The sequence below is a fragment of the Danio rerio genome, chromosome 14 (assembly GCF_049306965.1).
Source record: "Danio rerio strain Tuebingen ecotype United States chromosome 14, GRCz12tu, whole genome shotgun sequence".
In the NCBI taxonomy this organism is placed as follows: domain Eukaryota; kingdom Metazoa; phylum Chordata; class Actinopteri; order Cypriniformes; family Danionidae; genus Danio; species Danio rerio.
In genome coordinates this window covers 39,968,559-39,991,314 of record NC_133189.1, presented here as the reverse complement: position 1 = coordinate 39,991,314, position 22,756 = coordinate 39,968,559, and the positions used below count along the sequence as shown (strand labels likewise).

The 22,756-nt window shown below is 35.7% G+C and overlaps 1 protein-coding gene across 1 annotated transcript; it reads right to left on the bottom strand.

Moving 5' to 3' along the window:
- Positions 1–3,995: 3,995 nt before the first annotated feature.
- On the bottom strand, positions 3,996–21,457 carry clint1a (clathrin interactor 1a). The gene is given in 12 exon segments (NM_001003412.1): positions 3,996–4,710; positions 6,447–6,627; positions 8,229–8,509; positions 11,075–11,152; positions 13,420–13,510; positions 13,677–13,896; positions 14,082–14,265; positions 15,435–15,599; positions 15,713–15,821; positions 16,181–16,277; positions 16,372–16,476; positions 21,320–21,457. Coding segments are annotated over 12 exon segments (1,902 nt in total). The 5' UTR covers positions 21,361–21,457; the 3' UTR covers positions 3,996–4,360.
- Positions 21,458–22,756: the final 1,299 nt, after the last annotated feature.

The window sequence follows — 22,756 nt, the reverse complement described above, 5'->3', positions numbered from 1 at the left end:
TTTAACAGTGATCTTAAATGCATGCATCTGAAAGTGTTTTCACTGTAAAAAGTGATTAATTGAAGAAAAAACTGCCTTAATAGCACCAAGTTGACAAAAAATTGAGTTAACACTAACTTTAAACTAATTTGATGATTTTATATTTAGGCACATACACTGTAAAAAGTGATTAGTTATTTAAAGCGAGTAAACAAATTGCCTTAAAAGAAGCAAGTTCACTTTATGAAAATAATGTAATAATAAAGTAAATTCATTGTAACTTGGAACTCTAAAGTTGACTTAATTATGCAAATTATATTCACTTTAAAAAAAATAAAAATAAACTAATCACTTTTTCCAGTACACCTTTATTATATTAGTTGTTTCCCAGCTTTTCTGTATCTAGCAAAATGACAGTAACTAAATTAAAGCTGCTCTTCCAGACTCCAGTCTTCTAAATTCAATACAGGCTATAATTGTAGATTTTATAGACTTAATGAAGCACCAAAAATATATGATCTGTAATAATTACTGAAATTATTTGAACTTGTTATTATTTGAAGTGCTAAAATAATCTGACACTGGAAAAAAGAATTAGTTGCCTTTAAAAAAAGTGAGTACAATTTGCATAATTATAAAAATAAAGTAACAGTTCCAAGTTACAATGAGTTTACTTAAATTATCTTTGTAAAGTCAACTTGTTGCTTTTAAAGCAATTGGTTTACTTGCTTAAGTAACTAACAACTTTTTACAGCCTAGTTCATTTGCTTAAGGCAATGGGGTTGACTCACTTTTTTCTGTAAAGTCAAGTGAACATACAGTATAATTTGGCTTGACAATGGGGTAAAATGCATGAGGCAAAAGTTTAATTTTTGAGTCTCAATTTGGCCACAACGTTGTCTGTGTTTCACCAAATAGAAAGATTCTTGGTGATAAATCTTATTTTGACACATTTTGGGACAACTCTGGAGAAACTGACTGTTTTTATTATGTGTGTGGCTGTTTTTTCCCATTGACTTCCATTAGTTTGATACCCAAACCCATAGACCAGGGATGGGCAAACTTGATCATCGAGAGCCGGTGTCCCTGCAGAGTTTTGTTCCAACACTAGTCAAACACATCTGAACAGGCTAATCAGTGTCTTTAAGATCACAAGAAATCTATAAGCAGGTTTGTTTGATTAGGATTGGAGCTAAACTGTGCAGGACACCGGCCCTCCAGGACAGAGTTTGCCCGCCCCTGCCATAGACCATATCTTTTGTTGTTGGTTTGGGAAACTTTTTTGCACACTAAAGGGTTAATGGTGCCAACTGATTTACCTCTAAATTTGACCTTGTGAGGAAAATCACCAACAATCAAAAATGCATGATTATATGGTGTCATGGCTTTGCGGTCAAAAAATGTCCTTTTAATGGAAGTTAATGGGGTGAAAACAGCCATGAACATAAGGAAAGGGGGGTTGATTTGAACAATACACAACGGTTAAACAATGATTTTAATACTGGACATTCATTTATAAGAAAACTATGTTTATAAACCTTGAAACACTGCTGTTTTTGGAGTCTATAAACAGTTTGGAAAGCTACAAAAAACCCAGAAGCAAATTAGTGAAAATGTAAAGGTAAAAGTTTTCAATTTTTAAGTACATTGTTGTTGTGTAAACATGGTCTAAATGTAATTTGGAGTGACTTTAATTGCAACAGACAAAATAGATTAAGGGTTTATTTAGATGACAATTGTAAGCTTAACAGCAGAAATGTTTTTCCTTTGCCTTTTTGAAAGGCTTTAAATAAAGACACCGTCAAAGCAATCTCTGTTCACATGACTAATTATGCATGGCAGCCCAGTAGCTGGTATTGTCACTGTGAGCAAACAGTTGTTCCACACATAACGTCCTGTAATCTGCAATGCCTATAAACTGAACATGTAGCACATGGTTTTGCATTTTCTTATACCCTAACAAGTTTCCATTTTAAAAACAGTACTCCAAATAGTGCATAGTACATTTTTACCATCTTATTTTGAATCTGTTGGCTGTTTGTTCATTCTGGTGATATTTTTCCCAAACGCTGCTAGTTTACAACACAGGAATACAACATTTGTTCATTCTATTTCATTGAAGCTTAGTCCTTTTATTAATCAAGGGTCACCACAGCAGAATACACCGCCAACTTATCTAACATAAGTTTTATGTAGTGGATGCCATTCCAGCAACCCATCACTGGGAAACACCCATAACACTCTCATTCACACACATACAGTTTAGCTTACCCAATTCACCTATAGCGCATGACTTTGGACTTGTAAGGGAAACCGGAGCACCAGAAGGAAACCCACGCCAACACGGGGAGAACATGCAAATTCCAGACAGAAATGCCAACTGACCCAGCCGAGGCTCAGAGTGATCTTCTTGTGTTGTGTCAGTTTCCTCAAATGGTTTGAGTTGCCTTAACTTATTTGGTTTAATAGTACTCAGTTGGTTCTCTTAATTTATTGGGTTTTCTGTGCTCAAATTGCTTCATTTACTTAAAATGGATTGTTCACAGTACTCATTAGCATTAGTTTTTGAACTTAGATAGTTTGTTGCAATCGGTTTACTCAAATGGTTTGAGTTACCATAACTTTTTGGGTTTTTACAGTGTAGTAGTAAAAATAGGACATGGCTGTACTGCTTCATCCCATTAATGCATGCAAGTTTAAAGGGATAGTTCACCAACTAAATTTAAAATCTCTAATTTACTCACTGTTCACAAACCTGTTTGAGTCTCCTGTTGAACACAAAGGAAAAATAATAAAATAAAATAAAAAAGCTGCAAACCAGCATCCTCTGACACATTTTTTTCTACTATGAATGTCATTTTCAAAATATCTTCTATAGTGTTCAACAGAAAAAAGAAACTCATAAAAGTTTGGAATCACTATATAGGTTGAGTAAATGGTGAGCAAATTTAGATTTTTGGCTGAACTATTCTTTTAACATATGTTGTCAAGTCCTTGGAGCTCTATTTTTAACAAGAGGAGACAAACACAAGTCTTATGATGAAAATGGAAATCAACTTTTTATTGTCGTTCATAAAAGATCATAAGTACAATCAAGTCATTGTATGAAACCGAAAACATTCTCAGTGGAAGAAAGAGTTTGTTTTTTGTTGCTTGCTGCTGATTTGCATAAACATAGTGTTTCCTGTAACACGCCCTTTACCGCTCAATAGTTAGGATCCTACAGAGACTGACTAACAAAAACCTATACCAACCCTTCAGGGAAAAAAAAGAAGCAAGAAAAGAAGAATTTGGTCATGATGCTTATAAAAAGCCATGGATTGGAAGAAAGGGGCTTGATTAGGTTCAGCGGACACTGCAGACAGAAACAGATGATCTCGACAATACAGTGATGGTCCTCTGGTTGCAGTATCCAACTCTGTGCTACAAGGCTTAACCAAAACACAGCCTACACTCCGCATGAGCAGACCTGCATAAAAATATGAACCCGTATCAGGTTCAAATATGTATAAAATGATTTTAGTCTCCCAAACTCTTCCTTATAAGTTAACCATGCAAAAACTGTTTTTTTTTTTCTTTCTTATTATTCTTTCTAACAGTACCTTTAATAAATACTGTGATTTTATAGTCATATTTTTTTAGGAAAAAATAGGCAAGAGACTGACAGGCACCATGTGTTCGAAGGACAGATTTTGCATTTTTAAAAAGATGCAAAGTAGATTATATTACACATGAACTATTTAAGGCCACAATGGTTTTGATTTGGAATCGTCCATCCATCATTCTGATGTCCGAGTTCTTCATTTCTTTTCAGCAAATGGTCATTCGAATAAAAATCAAATACAAAATGGTATGTGATCACAATCTTTACTCCATAGGAAAACCCTTACCCTCATCATAATTTCATTAATCTTGTAACTCAATAACTTATTGTCTGCGGCGCGAAAGAATATTTACAGGTTATCGTCTTAAGGCAGAGTAGAGAAAAGGCCAGAATTGATTATAATTTGTTTTTTTTCTACAGCATTAGAAACCCAAGTACGTTATGGGTTAAATGAAGAAGTTCAGTGAAAGAATAAAGTCAACTGGAGTCATTCACTATCATCACATTCCTTAAAGCGATGTCCCATGGAAACGTGGGAAGTGCGTGTGCGACGACTGAAACGATTTTCAGAACAAACCAGCCACCCTGGACGGGGCTCCTTGGTACAGCTGATCAGAAGAACACAGAAAATAATATAATCATCCAGTTGGACATCAGCATCATATGAACAAACAATTCCTGCGTGGCTTCATTTTCAAGTAGTCTTTGTCTTCTAGCTCTTCATAGCTTCTTCATGGTCACCTCTCCAAAAGGACTGTTCGTGTAATACTCGGCTAATCATTTCCCGAAGTTGGCGAAATCTGCAAAGGCATCTTGTTTAGGCTGTCCCATGGCAGGGCTCATTCCCATGCCTGGCATCCCCGTACCCATGCCCATACCTCCTGGCATGCCCATGGTGGCTGCTGACATGCCCATGTTCATATTCATTCCCATCATGCCCTGATTGACTGGCATCCCTCCCATTTGTGGCATAGACATGGGGCTAGAGGTCATGCCAGGCTGCATGCTCATGTTCATTCCTCCCACCATGGTGTTGGTGGGCGGTCTGACCATTGAAGGGGCAGCCTGCATGCCCAGATTCATGCCCGCAAAGCCCTGAGTCATCATATTGACAGGAGTCTGACCTCCTATTGCAGGACACAATAGACAAAATACATTGAAAGAAGGGTCTGGTAATCAAAAAAAAACAACAACAACTATTTATGCAATTATGTAACAATGTCTGCATATGCTAATAATAGTGCTTGTTCGGGAAAAACATGGTGTAAAATAAAGTTTAATGTTATGTTGTATTTATACACTAACACCAGTCAAATGTTTGAAATGAGTAAGATTTTTTATAAGTTTTAAAAGAAGCCAGTTCTGCTCAGCAAGGCTGCAATTATTTGATCAAAAGACAGTAAAACCTGTTAAATTGTGAAATATTATTACATTTTTAAAGAGCCGATATTATGGTCTTTCATGACCTTCCATGCTGTGTAAAACACAGCTCTAAGTGAATGAAAACATCTAGCCGAGGTGTAAATCTGAAAGTGTGTCGTATTTAAAACTAACGAAATAGTCGACTCTCGATTCGAATGAATGATTCGTGTTGGGTTCAGATCTTTTGCTTGAACACATAAATGTCAATAAAGTACATCAAACATGAAGTGCCGGTTCTGGTAAAAACGTGAATTCGCCTTTCCCTTCAGACACTAGTGGAGCACGGGGGATCAAGGGATACGAAGATAATTATCACTGACAGATAGGGATTTGGCTGCAGAGAATAAAGGGTTAAAGTTCATTTCACAACAATACCACAGTATAGTCAACCTAGTGCTGTGTTTGTATCAAAAATCCGAAAAATGACAGGAACAATAACCTATGCTGCAGTGTGAGATTCGTTGGCCATTTGCTATTGAAGGAGCAGCAGAGACTATTATGTATGGGACTTTGTCAGTAACTGTTACAGTTCATATAAAGCAGTTTCTTCTTTCTCCGGATCAACAAGTGTAAATAGAATTTTTGCCTCATTTTGTGTACTTTGCAAAACGTGTTTAATTGTGTTGCATGTTGTAATCACTTATCTATAGATCAGTGTTTGTACTGTTTCTCTCAGGGTAAACCTTAAAGGGGCCATTCACGTGCAAAACCATGATTAAAACGTGATGTGCTTCTTTCTTTACCAATTTAAATGCGTTTCTGAACTTGCGATCCTCTGCCGTTTGCCTTGGCTATGGCCAGCATCAGCTATTCCTGATACATGCAGCATAGTCAATTTTCAAAATAATTGAACTTTTGCCACTGTGTGGATTAACACTGAATCCTAAACTTCTCAAACAACAAAAACAAATAATAAATGTTTCTAGGGCAGGTCACGATGATAAACTATTTGAAGGATTGTGTCATTGAAGACTAATCATGCTTAAAATTACGCTTTAAACTAAATTAACAACAGTTATAAATAAATAAAATAATTTATATAAGTTATAAATAAATAAACATAATAATATTGCAATAACATCACAATTTCAGTTTTTACTGTATTTGTTTTCATAAATGTAGCCTTTGTGAGCATAAGCTTACAATAAAACAAACTAAAATAAAATCTTACCGATTCGACTCGTTGTGTATATAAAAAACAATAATAATAATATTTTCGACTCTTAATATGGTATTGTTTAATAAAATGTTTAAAACAAGATAAAATGTTATCTAAAAGTAGTCAGAATATATCACATGAAACAAGTATCATTGATTGCAATACTAAATGCAACTTGTACTCTATAATCAATAGCAGTAAAAGACTACTATTTGAAGTAATCTACTTGGTGCTGTCTGATTACTTTTCATCTTTCCAGTGACTCTCAGTATCAATGCTTACCTTGCTGCATCATGCTGAGTGTAGGCTGAGAAGGTTTGGGCGGCTGCATGCCAGGGCCAAGATAGTCCAGGCTTATGTCTACATTAGAATTGGACCAGGTTGAGGGCACAGGGGCTTTGGGATTGGGCTTCTGGGCCATCGGCTGCTGGGGCATCAGCGGGACGCCCATAGTCTGCAGTGGCTGCCAAGACCAAAGGAAAATGAAGTTAGTTTTAAAACAAACCATTTACGATAATGCCAATATGATCAAAAACAATCTTCAGATGCTATTCTCTGATCCAGTTAAGATTATATTGTTCTGTAGCAGTTCAAGCATGATAATTAAAATTCTCCCATGTTTGCCAATGGCAGAATGACACAAGTCAGAGGAGATGAAAGACAGTATTAATTCTCCAGAACATTACAGTGTGGTTTTCAGGGTTATCAGGAATCTTGAGTTCTACAAGACAGCAATGTTGGTTGAGAGGCATTGTCTTCTCCTAAAATTATTTCAGCATGTTAAAATGCATCTCAAGTCCCTCTAATTATACCATCGGGGGGGCTGCTTTTTTCTTTAGCCAAACAAAACTTGCCATTTTAAAGTAGGTCAGGCTTTTAGCATGCAAATATTATCTTTGTGCAAGGCTTTTGTTTCAATTTAATGGTTTTCTGACTTAAACTTGTTCCTCCTCATTCTGCCATTCTCTGTGATGGGAGTCCCAAGGGGACCGGGGTTGATGGGTAATGAGGAGGGGGTGGGTGGAAAATTGTGCCGATGCTGCGTGTTAACCCTCGCTCGTTTCGCTTTCATGTTGCTTGCTCTCTAAACCGCTGGCTCTGAACCTCGTCCAGAATTGTCTTTTCTTGCGTAAATAGTGTTTAGTGTGCAGTTCCACTTAGATGAGCTGCATTAAGTACTCCACAGATGGGGGATCTGAATGAAAACCACATCATCTATGTGCAACACAGGCTCTACATCACACGGTTTCATCTTTATACTTTATTATGTTGTAAACGTGATGTCAAGGGGCCGCAATACATTAAAAAAAAGAAGTTTAATATAGGTGTGATGTTTGATTAAATGCACTGTAAAACATTTGTAAGTAAGATACAAGTATGACTCTGAATTAAACTTTTGGTTTTAATCATAAATTGCATCAAACCTTTTTACAACAATCAAATAAATAAATAAACCACTACAATATTTCCTGAATCTTGTTCTGATTAAGCATGAACTTAAAACTGACCCAAAGGAACAATGAACTAAGCAGTATCAGAATTCATAACTGGAAATGTGTTTGATAAAAAGCAGCTGTGTGGGATTTTGTGAGCGAGCATGTTAGTTATTGCAGCTGATAATCAAAGAGAGCCTCTTCATCATAAACTGGTGTGGAACTGCAAGAATAATGTCAAGAAAAAAAGCTTTTGAGCCCTGTTCTAAACAGTTTAGAAATTCTATCTATAATATCACATATATTAAAACATAATTTAACAATTAAAGCTAAAACGAGAGCTAAATACCCATTATAAACATCTAAACACCCAGTAACAATAAGCCCACAAAGTGGACTTGTCAATCCTTCTAGATGGATTATGCAGAGGAATGTAAATAGGTGCACTCTGACCAATGAGGAACAGACTACTGGCATGTGACTTGCATAAACACATTTTAGTATTTGAATTGTTTCCTTGTGAAAGCACACTAAACCACTGCAAAAGCAAACAACCTTTCAGAAGATTACTAATATTTCAGAAAATGCCTCAAGATGATGTATAGAAGAAAATCTCTAATGCAGTAGGCACCTGTGATTTGGACGTTGGCATGCCAATGGTCTGAGAGGTGGTCATGGAGAAGTTCAAGCTTTGGGAGGTGCTGAAGTTAGTGGTCTGGGAGGAGCCCATTAGGTCAAAGAGGTCAGATGAGGGAGCGGTGGATACAGGAGCTGGGGCAGGAGCCGTCTGAAAACCTGAGAAAAGGTCTATTCCTGCAGGGTTCACAGGCTGGGCTGCTGGGACGGCTTGTTGGGCTGCAGGAAAAGCGTTCCAATCCCCAAAGTCTCCTCCATTCCCACTAGACGCAGGGGCTAAGGAAAAAAACAGTCTGATGAAGTAGAGCACAGAGATAACACGGAGAGCACAGGAAAGCTGTAATAGTTCTGAAGCATTTTGATCAAAAGGCATATTTGTGCTATAACTGCACAAAATCCACAACCTTGCTTCATGTCAGGCTTTATCATCTGGCTGATAAAGCAGAGGATTTGCATTTGCATGCAAATGAGCGCCACAAAAATCAAGAGAAATGCAAGGAAAACAGTAATGAAACTATCGGGGCACTGAAGACGCATAAATATCAAAAGAATCTCAGACTCTCAGTCACTTCAGCTCAGTGCCAGAAATGCAGAGGGTGATGTGTCACACACAACAAGAGCTGAAATGTGTCTGTGCTCATTAGCTTTTAGCACAGCAGCCCACCATATGGCTGCCCCCTCCTCTCACTGTTTAAGAGCTTTCTGCTTGGAGTATTTCATAAACAGGCAGCTGAGGATGGCAAACTCCAGTCCAGCAGAAAAACAAACAGCCTTCTGTTATATTCCCAGAACTACATTTAAATAACCATATAAAAAAACACACACATATCACCACTTTGTGTCTTTCAAGTTGCAGTCCCTTAAGCATTTCATTTTAACATGCAAGTTTAATTATATACATAAAAAAAACTGAAATTTAGTTTTGGCAGAAATAAAAAATAAAAGTCTCTTTGTTGGAGTTATAATTATTTACTGTAAAAAAACACAAGATATTTTGAACTAATAATGATGGAAAACTAACTGATTGCTAAATAAATTTATCTATATTTTTAAGGTTAGTAGTTCTGATATTATAGGTGGTGGTGCTTTAATACTGTTAAAAATACTATCGATCAAAGCTTTGATTTTAACTGACCTAAAACAAGCAGTAAAACAGTATTTTGAAATATATTCTTTAGAAACATTTCTTATTATCAGTGTTGAAAACTGTTATTGTGACATTTTCTTTTCATTTTTTTGAGTTTCTTTCGATAAATAGAAAAGTAGCACAAAAAGCATTCACTTAAACAGATTTTTTTTCTTTAACAATGTTTTTTCTAAACTAAGGTTTTGGTTTATATACACTCACCGGCCACTTTATTAGGTACACCTGTTCTACTTCTCCTTAACTCAAAGTTCTAAATAGCCAATAACATTACTGAAGTTCAATGCATTTAGGCATGTAGACGTGGTCAAGACGATCTGCTGCAGTTCAAACCGAGCATCAGAATGGGCAAGAAAGGTGATTTAAGGGACTTTGAATGTGGAGTGGTTGTTGGTGCCAGACAGGGTGGTCTAAGGATTTTAGAAATTGTTGATCTACTGGTATTTTCACAAACCCCCATCTCTAGGGTTTACAGAGAATGGTCTAAAAGAGAAAAGATACAGTGAACAGCAGTTCTGTAGTGGCAAATGCCTTGTTGATGCCAGAGGTCGGAGGAGAAAGGCCAGACTGATAGAAAGGCAACAGTAACTCAAATAACCACTTGTTACAACAAAGGTATGCAGAACAGCAGCTCTGAAAGTACAACCTGTTGAACCTTGAGGCGGATGGGCAACAGCAGCTGAAGACCACACTTTGGTATTGTTACTGACCATGTCCATTCCTTTATGACCACAACGTACCCATCTTCTGATGGCTACTTCCAGCAGGATAACAAGCCATGTCAAAGCATGAATCATCTCAGACTGGTTTCTTTAATATGACATTGAGTTCACTGTACTTAAATGGCCTCCACAGTCACCAGAACTACAATGCCAGTGACTCGCGACCCCCAATATCTTCTGAGGTGGCTATAAATACAGAAACCTTGCATGCAATTGCGCACACACCAATAGACCCAAGTCTGTTCTACGTTGAATTTTTTTAATGCATGTCAGTGCTATAAATGTGCCAGAAAGTTTAACCTGGTGTTATAAAATTAATCTGCTCCATCTAATGCTATTGCTGTGTCTTTAGTATGATGTAATTACCCCAGTGGTCGCAATCCAATAGAACTAGTAACTATAAAGCTACGATAGTATACTATAAATGACTATATATATATATATTTTTAGTAGGTAATGGATATATTATGGTAATTCCAATGGTTTAATTAAAATAAATAGATTTTTGGAACTTCATTGTTCTGCGACATCTCGGGGGGTCCAGACCCCCACATTGAAAACCACTGCAATAGAGCACCTTTGGGATGTGGTGTAGAGATTCGCATCATGGATGTGCAGCTGACAAATCTGCAGCAACTATGGAATGCTATCATGTCAATATGGACCAAAATCTCTAAGGAATATTTCCAGTACCTTGTTGAATCTATGCCATGAAGAATTAAGGCAGTTCTGAAGGCAATGAGGGGTCTAACCCAGTACTAGTAAGGTGTACCTAATAAAGTGGCCAGAAAGTGTATTAAAATAATGTGTTGTTGTTAATGAAAACTAATTAGTCATTTTCAAAGAAAACCCTACCAAGCTTAAGCTTTTCACCACTGGTGCACTTTTGTTGAGGAAAGTAGAAGTAAATTCAACCAAGAGTTCTCAGGTTGTATTTTTGACCTTATGGTGTGTTAGGAGGTTACATAAACATACCAGTTGATGACGGAAGACTGGCTGCAGCTGCAGGAGAGGAGAAATCAGCAAAACCTCCAATCAGGTCAGAGCTGAGACCTAGATTGAACGAGAGAGAGCTTCAATTATGACATTCTAGATTTGCAAACATATCAATCTTCACTGATGTCCTAAGGAAAAGACAAAAATGGAAAAGACAAAAACAAGAAACATCTGTTGGCATCTTTGAGGGACACAAACACACACATACACACACACACACACACACTCTCTGGTCACATTACATTCCAGCAGCCTGTAGCTGGAGTTGTGTGGAGGAGGACAGATGCAGCTGTTCGGCTGGTGGTGGAAGGAGCAGGACAGTGAGGAGAGGGAGCTGCGCATCTGCTCAGCACTATACACCCACCAGGGACCACTTTGACATCTGGCCTCAGTGACTAAATGTTCCAGCAGGCAGCAGGAGCACAGGAGAGTGCATATGCTAAACTTCACAGTGCCCCCCTCCCTTTCAGCGGGACATGGCCATAGCGCAAGACTAACGGCAAAATGCTTTCTTCTACTTTTACTTATCTCGTCATCCATTTTCAAGACCGTCCAACCATGGTTTTCCTGGCTAATATCTATTATTAGTATTATTCAGAAAATTAGTTTGACAGCGTGGTTGGTTTACTTTATGACTCACACCATGCATCAGTGTTTATTTATGCCAACATCAATCAATCGATTTGAATGAACGACTTTACTTCTTTTATAACCGGATGAATCAGTGTTTCTGAACAAATGATTCAATGAAAAATACATTTTCTTCACAGTTACTTGTCACAATCTACTGGTTTAATGATGTAATGGACTCTTGGTTTAAAACCATTTTGATTCCTACACTAGAACTAAAATACCAATTTTTGTGATGATTTGTGTTTTTGTGACGGAAATAATGATAATGTGTGGCTAAAACCAGTCATGATTTTAATTGTACATAACTGATCTCTGTCTCTCGAGTAACAAGCAGGACAAATGCAGATTTTATTGCATTACTATGGTTGACTCACTGTCAAGAGTGTGTACGCGTTTGAATCAAGATTTCAATCTTTTATCAAATTATCCTGCAGCTAACCCTACTTCCTTTAGGTATGAACCATTGTGTATTATTTATATTTATGCAATTGGTTTATATCCAAAGTGACTTACACTTTTTCCTCAGTTCTTGCTTTCCCCTGAGGATTGAACTCACATCAAGTACTCAACCAAAAAGTAAATGAATGAGAATGTCACACTAAATGTCACAGTATATTGTTGGACAGACTTCAAAATTGGATTAGTTTATCTGAAACAGTGTTAAGTTGGTTCACTTCATATCTATCTGAACGTTCACAGTTTGTCTATTTGGGTGGTCAGATCACGGACGGTCTTCCTGTGTCAGGGGTGAGTACTTGGTCCACTCTTATTTAGTATTTATATGCAACCTCTTGGACAAATTTTGCAAAAATTTGGTGTAGGTTATCACTGCTATGCTGACGACACAGACTTATATTTTTAAATTAAACCATTGCAAAACTGAGATTCTCCTAATGGTGATAAGTTAGCAATTTTAAGCTGTCAGTCGATGGCTTTTAATGATCACCGTCTCCACAGATGTACAATTTTGACATACTTTTTGATGCTCAGCTTAGCTTAAAATTCCATTTAACAAAAGCAGTTTTTCATCTACACAACATTGCACGCATTAGACCCTTTCTTCCAATACCAGATGCTGAGAGGCTTGCTTATACCTTCATCACATCCCGCCTAGATTTCTGCAATTCAGTTTTTGGGGGTCTTCCTGCTAGTTTTCTCAGGACATTTTAGTACGTTCAAAACTCAGCTGCATGTGTGTTGACACACCCTTCGTCACATTACCACATTACTCCAGTACTTCAGCAACTACACTGGCTACCTTTCAAGTCACAAAATGATTTTAAAACTTTGATTTTAAAAAAAGCAGTTTATGGATTTGCTCCTGGTAATATTTGTGATATTTTTTTTTTACGTATGATATTTTAAGTTCTGCATTGAGTCTCACTTGGTTTCAGCCTCATTGTAGACTCAACACTATGGGAGGTAGGGCATTCTCCTATCACGTGCCTAAATTATTAAATGCTTCACCTACAACCATCAGGAATGCCACCTTTTTCAGACTCACCTTTTTAGTATTGCTTTAAATTTATGAGGATTGCTGTCATTTTGAACTATTTGTAGCATTATGGTGTTCAATGTTTTTTTTTCTTTTTTGTATTACTGTTTTAATGTTTTGTAGCACTTTAAGTTTGAGAGACACATAACAAATAATATTTATTATTATTATTATTATTATTATTATGACTATGTACCTTTGGAAGCTGGTTGAGCAGGTGCAGGATCTGCTGAGAACAGGTCCACCAATCCAGAACTGGGCTGACTCACTGCTGATGTCGTAGTAGTCTATATTAACAAAAAGAGAAACCACTCTAAACAGCTACCACAAGATGTCAGTGTAGAGTCGATATATTATAAAATACATGTAAATTCACATGATTTATTAACGGATGTCTCTATTAACCAAGAGATTTAGCTATAAAGCCAATGATTTTGTGTAGTGCTTCTTTACCTGGTTTGTGTTAGAATTGTTGGAGGATTTGTCGCCAGTGTAATGAGCAGCTGCTCCAAGGTCTATCGTTTTTGAGGGAACGCCTTTTTTACGAGTGGCAGTGGTCTCTGTGGCCTGGACGATCTGGACGCTTTTGGTTGTCACAGTTTCTTCATCATCTTTAAACTCAGATTTCCCCGACTGCCCATTTCTCGTTCCCCGGCGCTCCTCATCTGCCTCACTATAGAATTTTTTTAAAAATGAGGAAAACAGTCCATGACATGATCGATTCACTTGGTTATAAACAGCTGTCAACAATCTGTTGATTAAATTAGTTGTAACATTTATGCATTTGCATTTTGTGAGAAGAATAGGTTTTTCCAGGTGATCTGAGAAGGGAAGGTGAGATGGCCTAGGGGTCCTGACCTGAATCTGTCAGGCGAATCCTCCCTGTCTTTTTTGCGGAACATGTTAATGGTGTCATCAATGGTGCTTCCGATCTTATCGCTGATCTCTCCCAGTTTTTCACTAAAAGGGAATGCTCCCTTGTTCTTTTCCCAGTCATCATCCCATTTTGAGCGTGGCTCTCTGGAATCAAACCTGTCCTCCGCTGTAGGATACATAAAACAGTGTGTTTTGCTATACACATACACAAACACAGCATACATTCAAGAAATACAGGAAATTAAGGGGGAAAATTGCATCATAAAAACATGTCTGAGTCATCAAAAATAAAATTAAAATCCATTTTACATAAATAAAAATGATGCTCCTTAATTTATTTTTATGACAATTAAGCACACTTTCCAATCCAGTTCTAATTTCACTTTTGTGATTTTTTTTTACTTTTACTGAAAGTAAAAAGTAAGTTCACTTTTGTGATTTCTATTATTCTAAATGATTATTCCAATTCTAATTACCTAATTAGCATAAACGTAGGCAGTGCAACACATATTAGCAAAACATTTACTTTAATTACCATGCTCATTTGTTAATTACACTTCTTATTAAGTACTGCTTAATTAATACTAAAAAGATGCCAAAACTGGTACTGTAAAGACTTAACTTCATATCAATTCAAAATATAATCCTTTTTCCTTTTAAGGGGACACACAACTTGGTTCATCATAAGATTCATCATAATTTATGTGAATGTAAAGAGAAGCGAAATAAGCCTGTGATGCTTCCTCTCCAAAATATCTTAGAACTGTGGTTATATTACTATATAATTTGCAAGCCACAAACTCAAAAACGCATTAAAATACACGCATATCAAGTTTCATTAAGCTTTAGAGCTAAACGACTGTCAGAACTAAACTAAAACAAGATACCAGTTAAATCTGAAACAGCCATTACAAATCATGCACTGCAAAAAGAAGGCAAGCTTTTTTTTTTGCTTTTGCTTCCTAATCAAGGACATCAAAAACATAATTTATGCTGTCATGTGAAAAAGCAGCTATGCGGGGTATTAAAATAAACCTACAGTATAGTTCACTCATCTGGCAATGCAAATCCCCTAGGGATAATAACGGTGGAGAGAAGGACAGAAGACCTCCTCGTTTTTAGAGTCCCATTTAGATAAATTCCTCATGATTAATGTATATGATGTAAAACACCTTGAATAGCTTATATATATATATATATATATATATATATATATATATATATATATATATATATATATATATATATATATATATATATATCTATATATATATATGAATGTGGGTGTGTGTGTGTGTGTGTAAGTTAAGAAAAGAGAAGACATTAGGTACTTACAGTATCTGAAGCCTGACATACTATCAGAGGACACGCCTATATACTTGTCCCTGTTTTTCTTAGCCTTCTTCCTTTCCTCTCTCAATCTGTCATCATCCTGCACAAACTCTATAAGCTCCTTCACCTTCTGACGCACATTGACACCCTGGTCCTTGCCGTTCTCGTCTGAAACACAAAAACCCATTCATCCATCACTGACCTGTATCTGAGAAACATCAAACAGCGTTGATGACAGACAAATAATTATACGAGCACTCGTCTTTGTGTAGTTTACTCACCGACACAATGATAGCTCTCAATTGAGCGCAAATCATACAGGTGTTCTCTTGCGCTCGTGACCACGCGTTCAGACCCATTTCTGATCAGGTAAGCCAGCAGCAGTAAAGACTGAAATAGGGAAGACAGAAAAGCTCAAAACAGATCACAGTGCAGGCAAAGCATTCAATATTGCAATAAGCACAAACTCAGCACAAAAAAAAACAATGGACCATTTCAATATGGTGAGGTCACTGGCCCATGAACATTTCCTGCTTGTAATCAAACTATTTTATAACCATAACAATTGGCAATTCAATCATAACTTAATGTTAAAAATGTTTGAATTCTCGGAAGTTATAGGAATTAAAAATGTCAAACAGGAAACCCGTTGGGACCATTATTTTTGTTTACATCCCTCAAAATGGTAAATAGCTGCCTAAGACACTACTGTTTAACCAAAAACCCAATACTTATCAATAATTGCACACCTTGTAAACTCTTCTCCAGTTTTTCTTGTTGTCTTTGAGCATTCTTGTCCACAGCATGTTCATTACCTCTGGAAACTGTTCATACATAAATGTGCACCTGAAATTAACCAAAATAAAAGATTATCTAAGGATGCACGCTCAACTGCTTTCCAGATAAATGCAGATCAATCACCAAATTCCCCTCCACTTGCCTCGCAATTTCTCCCATTAGCTGTCCAGAAGGTCCCCATGGGTCATCATTGGTGGCTTCCCGAACTTTCGACTCAGTTTCAGTATAGTTCATCACAACGTTGGTTCTGTGAGAAAGAGATTAAAGCACAACAGCCTTTTAGAAGAGTCAAACTGTGTTTGTTATAAAGGATATCTGGAAGTACAAGCCTTTCAGCAGAGAATAAATATAGTTAGATTTTGTATTACACACACATTTAATACTTTAGTTGTTCAACATGGTAAGACAATAATCAAAATATGGATCCTTGGCTGCAGGAAATGGTTTTGTGCAAGTGACATTTGTACTGTAATTAATAAAAAGAAAAATGGGAGTTATTTTGGGGCTGTTCAGCTGAAAGAAAGACAGTTTGTATTAAAAAGCAGATTATCCAAACCAAATGACATTTTCCACTCTGTCCAAATGGTTATAAATACAGCAGTGATTGTAAACGCATAAAATCACTTCCTATTTAAACGTATAAAGCTATATAGGCTTAGATTTGTGTATGATGCTGTCGGGTTAGTGATTTACTCATTTAAAAAGCCCCTAAGGTTACATCACTTTTACCAGAAGACATATTTATATTACCTATTAAAAAGAAATGACTTTAAAATAGTAGAAGTGAGAGATACTAACAAAAAAGAAACAAAATGTCAGAGGTATCTTCACTATAAAATAAAAACAAACTGCTTTGGTTGAAACAAAACACAATGAATCGACAGCCTATCAGTCAATCGTCACCATTACTAAATTTCAGATTAGAATGTTTCGAGTTTAGGAAATCAATGGTGTTTATCAGACAAGTCAAACTTTGACAGATTTAATGACATCAAGGAAGTGGTGTTTTAAACCGGCCAGTACACTTTCTAAAATATTAGGGCCATTGGTTCTTGTAAGTTCCTCAATAAATAATTATTTAAATTAAAATGATTCATTCAAAATGGTTGACTCATTTAATAACAAACTAAATGACTATAAAAGCATCACTGAAATATTAGCTCACTCAGTTTGTTCAAGAACACCGTCTTTTGAAAATAAAAGCCTGCAGTTTTGCTTTGTTTGGAACTATATTCCCTGGCAAAACAGGAAAATCTATGGCATGTCTAAAATGCTAATCGCATTTGCAATATCACTCATGTGATGATATTTAAAATGAGGCACACTTGATTTTCTGATATTACCTAAATATACTTTATAAATATCAAAAACAAACAAACAGAAATATATTTTGCTTTCATGATTTTGCTAAGGGCAATTTAATAGGCTTCATCATACAGTTAATGTGTTTGGACTCTCACAAAGTGCTTTTATAAAGTAAGTAACACTATATCGTTTCAGTTTCACTATATCGCACAATATATCGTTTCAGCATCGATATTCCAATGTGCGCATCCGCAATAATTACATCGCAAGATATGCAAAGTTGAGTCTGAATTATAGTTGAGCAGGTGCTACAGAAGACATCTGACATGTGAATTCACTGGCATCATTTAATAACTTTTTAACCATAATAGAGTGAAAATTTATCATTAGCATGGGTTTTTGAAGGCCTGTGACGTGTGACTGAGCATTTCAAGAGAGTGTAAAATATTTGGGTCCAAAAAATATGTTTGGAGGTATAACAAAGATTTACCTGGAAAAAAGGTAAAGTCCTTATTACTTGAAGTTTTTGTCTTGCTTCTAGTCCAAATATCTACATTTGACAGTGAAAATAAGCTTATAGTCACCCCATTGGCAGATAACTTTGCTTTGTTTTAAAGAAAAACCCTTAATTCTGACTTCTTTCAGCAAAACAATACTTTTACTTGATTAAGCATTTAGATATTTAGACTAGAAACGAGACAAAGCAAAGTAAGAAAAGCATTTTTTTGCATTGTGATTTTTTCCATTTATGTGCTGTTAGACTCCTCAGAAAACTGTCAAATAGAGCATTCAAATGACTAGTGAAACTGTAATCTTATTGCAGAAAAATAAAACATAAAATTATCAGATTTTTTTCAACATCGTGCACTGCAGCCCTATCAGATAACATATCATTAAAACAACAATTGCATTATTATTGCAGATGATGAATATCACACACACCTACAGAACAGTTACTTGAATAATCAAAAACCTCAAACTCCTCCTTCATCTAAATATCATGCTGAGGTAGCCAAGTAGACAATTCAGCAAAAGCACTTACATGAAACCAGTTTAGCCCAATAGCGGCAGAGCCAGAGTGAGATAAATAGTGGTTATACAAGATACACAAGATCTCAGTATAAGGGTGGGGTGTACAACAGAATACAGGGTGGATCAAATAAACGAACACATCCTCAATTTTTCCTATTCCTGAATTTCTGTGGGTTTTGATTTTAAAAATTGTCAATTGTCTATGGGTTTATAGTATATTAAGAAAATAACTTGGTATTGTCTTACTCAGTGGAAATGTAAACACAAATTAGCAAGAACAAGTCAAAAACTTAATATGTCCTATATCCATGTTTCCTTGTTTTTTTTTAAAGTGTAGTTAATTAGATTAGACAATAACAAAATTATAATGACCAAGAAGAAATAATAATAATAATAATAATAATAATAAATAAATAAATAAATAAATAAATAAAAACTAGCAGACACATGAATCTGGCATTATATGAGGTGACTGACAGGAAATCAGTCCTCTTAAGCTTACAGGTTGCAGTAATTGCCATCATCTGAAAAAATCTGGGATAAACACACACGTGTCGGATTCTTTAAAAACACACCAGACCGGTCAGATGCATTAACTGGTTTCACAGCTTGATGACAACACAGCTTTTTTTCTTAGCTGCAACTGAAATCTTTTCCAAGGTTATATGATACCTGTTGTTGGTTATTTACTGTCTTAAATATTGATACTACAGTCTTTCTGTGTCATCTTGTGACATTCACACCATTTTTGAACAAGCTGTCCATCGCTTTACCAGCATGAAGCTACATTCCCCATTGGTCCACCCATGGCTACACTTCTCTAGTTGTCTGTTAAAAGGTCACACTGTTGGAAATGAATGATTTTGGAGGCAAGCATCTAAATTCACTCTGCTTGCCACACTGTCTCCAAAGTTGCTTTGCAAAAACAGGAAATGGCTTTTTTTTCGGGTCATGATGTATCATGTTTGTCAAGATGATATTCAATATTTTATGTTATACAGTCCAGTACACAACATGCAGATTTTTTTGGTCACTTCGGACATTAAAGCTTGACCACTTATCTTCCAACAGCATATGCTGCCATGTCAGCTGTAAATCATCACATAGTTTCATGTAAATGACACAGTTTCAGAGACATACCCAGATAGGTAACACCCAAAAGTTTGCACAAACTCTCATTTGTGAATTAAAGCCTTCAACAACCGCTGTTCTGTACTATGAGAAAATAGCAAGATAAGAATGGGGGGAAAACTAGATTGAGAGTTGCACAATAATTAATGATCACCATAAAACAGATCATTTTATTCTATTTTTTTAATTAAAATGATTAAACTTTCTAAAATTAAAATGATATTTATGTCACAAAGTTTCTGTTTAATAAGGGGTGACCAGCTACAGATTTGAGTTATCTCTGACTGGCACATTTAATTCTAAATTGCAATCCTTTCATAATAAACAAACTCGTAAATTATTCATTAAACAGTAACTGACAGTTTGATTTTAGATAGCACAGCTAAAAACAAAACTCTTAAAGTCTGCAACAAACCAAAATAAATAGATTTTAATGGCTCACATTGCTCTTCTTGAGGTGAATGATTACTCTTTGCAAGAAATTTTGGTAATCTTTAATCAAATTTGTTTCCACTCTTGAATGTCTATCCTTCTGTAAGGCTGTTAGACAGCTCAAGTAAAACACCATAAGCCATTTCTCTACAACTGTTAGTTTGCTGTGCACAAAAGTTTGTGAGAAGGAATACTTTAATAAAACAATGCCCTTTATTCAAATTCAGATAGAAAAATGTCACAATACCATGTTAATTTTATAGGAACTTACACCTCATGCAAGATTTAAATGGTTTGGAAACATGTTAAAAGTGGGTCCCAGCTGAAATTTAGTTCAAAATACTAAATATAAACCAATTCATGTAAAACATTTCTTTGACCTTTGAGTATAATGTTGTTTATGTTTGTTTAAAATGTTATTTTCATTGGAGATACATTTTCTTCTTCTGAACAAATGTGTATTAGTTTGGTTTGTACTAAAGCATAACAGAAACTATATTTCTGAAGTGTTTGATGTCCCTCTCGTTTTAGGGGTAAAAACACAAGTTTCTGTTTAACTGCTGCAGTTTTCATGAAACTCAGTGGCCTCTATTACTGTATAATCACCGACACATCCATGGCTTTGAAAAATGTAAACAGTTTGTTGAATAATCGGCAGTAAACACACAGCACACAAATATGAACAATGAGCTGTTGTTCATATTAGGCTAACTAGTTAGCTTGAACAAATGACTCCCGAACGTTACAAAAAGTTTAAGTCACTTCATATATAAATTTAAACGCATACTCCTGTTTTAAACAACAGTTTTCTCACTTAAAAAGATAAACAATCGCAAGGTTAGTTTATGTGGAAAGCACTTTGATACACAAGCGCCGTGTTTTGACAGCCAGCACAAGTTTAGCAAGTGTCATAAAATTAGCCAATGTGTTGATATTAAGGATCCCTGTGCAATATTAGGGCGTTAATAAACAAGTTTAGACCTCTTGTAAAGTAACAAAACCGATTGAAAAATCTGCACTGGTGAAATACAAGACTTTTAAGGGGAACACAAAGCTGTTGTTAGCCGCTGTGCTAACTTAGCTCCAGTCTCGAGAGTGCGATGTGACGTCAATGAGTGCGTACGTGTCTCATTTTCAACAGGTACGAGGCAAGACGCCGAAATACTTTCGGAAACATCCAAAATACTCACGCTTTATCAACCAGCTCCCGCACTTTCCACATATTCAACATCTTGGCCGTGTCGCTGTGGCTCTCGGTCGAGTAAACAGGTGTTCCAGCCCTTGAAATCCGCTGGTCGTGCCAGTAGAGCTGTCACGAAAGCCGAAGCATGAACTCTAAAGTTACGGCGGAGGAGCGCAGGCCACACAGGTTTCTACGGAAATGCTCCGTCACTTACGGAAATTTCGTAGGCTGCTTCAGCAGAAACACTACATCCTTTCAAGATGAGGATATGACATAATATACTTTAAAGTAACCTTGCAGAAAATGGTAGAGAAGGAATATTAATTGAAGGAAACTCTGGGTATCTATTAAATATATAATTTCAAAGAAAATCAAAGAAATCTTACTTAAGATACTACATAAACTTTACCCTGTTAAGCATTTTTTAACCAGATTCATTGAAGAAATTGATGTCAATTCTTCGTTCTGCAGTGGCGCCCCCAGAAAATTTTCTTAGGGGTGGCCAGAAGAGGCCGCACCAAATCTTGGGGTGGCACACAAAAAAAAATTATGAATTCAGTGTAATGTTATATTTTTGTGTTTTTTTCAATTAATTCTTCTTGAAATATTGCTATTTATTCCTTGAAGTAATTCAAGAAGTACATGTGCAAACCAAATAAAAATCTATGTTTAGTTTAAAAACACTTTTCATATATATATATATATATATATATATATATATATATATATATATATATATATATATATACAGTTGAAGTCAGAATTATTAGCCCCCCTGAATTATTAGCACCCCTGTTTATTTTTTTCCCAAATTTCTGTTTAATGGAGGGAAGATTGTTTCAGCACATTTCTAAGCATAAAAGTTTTAAAAACTTATTTCTAATAACTGATTTATTTTATCTTTGTCATAATGACAGTAAATAATATTTTACTTTATATTTTTCAAGACACTTCTATACAGCTTAAAATGACATTTAAAGGCTTAACTTGGTTAATTAGGTTAACTAGGCAGGTCAGGGTAATTAGGCAAAGTATTGTGTAATGATGGTTTGCTCTGTAAATTATTTTTAAAAAAAATAGCTTAAAGGGGCTAATAATTTTGTCCCAAAAATGGCTTTTAAAAAATTAATAACTGCTTTTATTCTAGCCGAACTAAAACAAATAAGACTTTCTCCAGAAGAAAAAATATTATTAGACATACCGTGAAAATTTCATTGCTCTGTTAAAAATAATTTGGGAAATATTTAAAAAAGAAAATAAAAATCAAAAGGGGGCTAATAATTCTGACTTCAACTGTATATATATATATATATATATATATATATATATACTGTATAAATAACTTTTTACGTGCTTTTATTGTACATCATACGGTATATGCCATGTCTAAAATTAATGAAGATTAATGAGTTTATTATTCCCAGAGATGGGTTGCTGCTGGAAG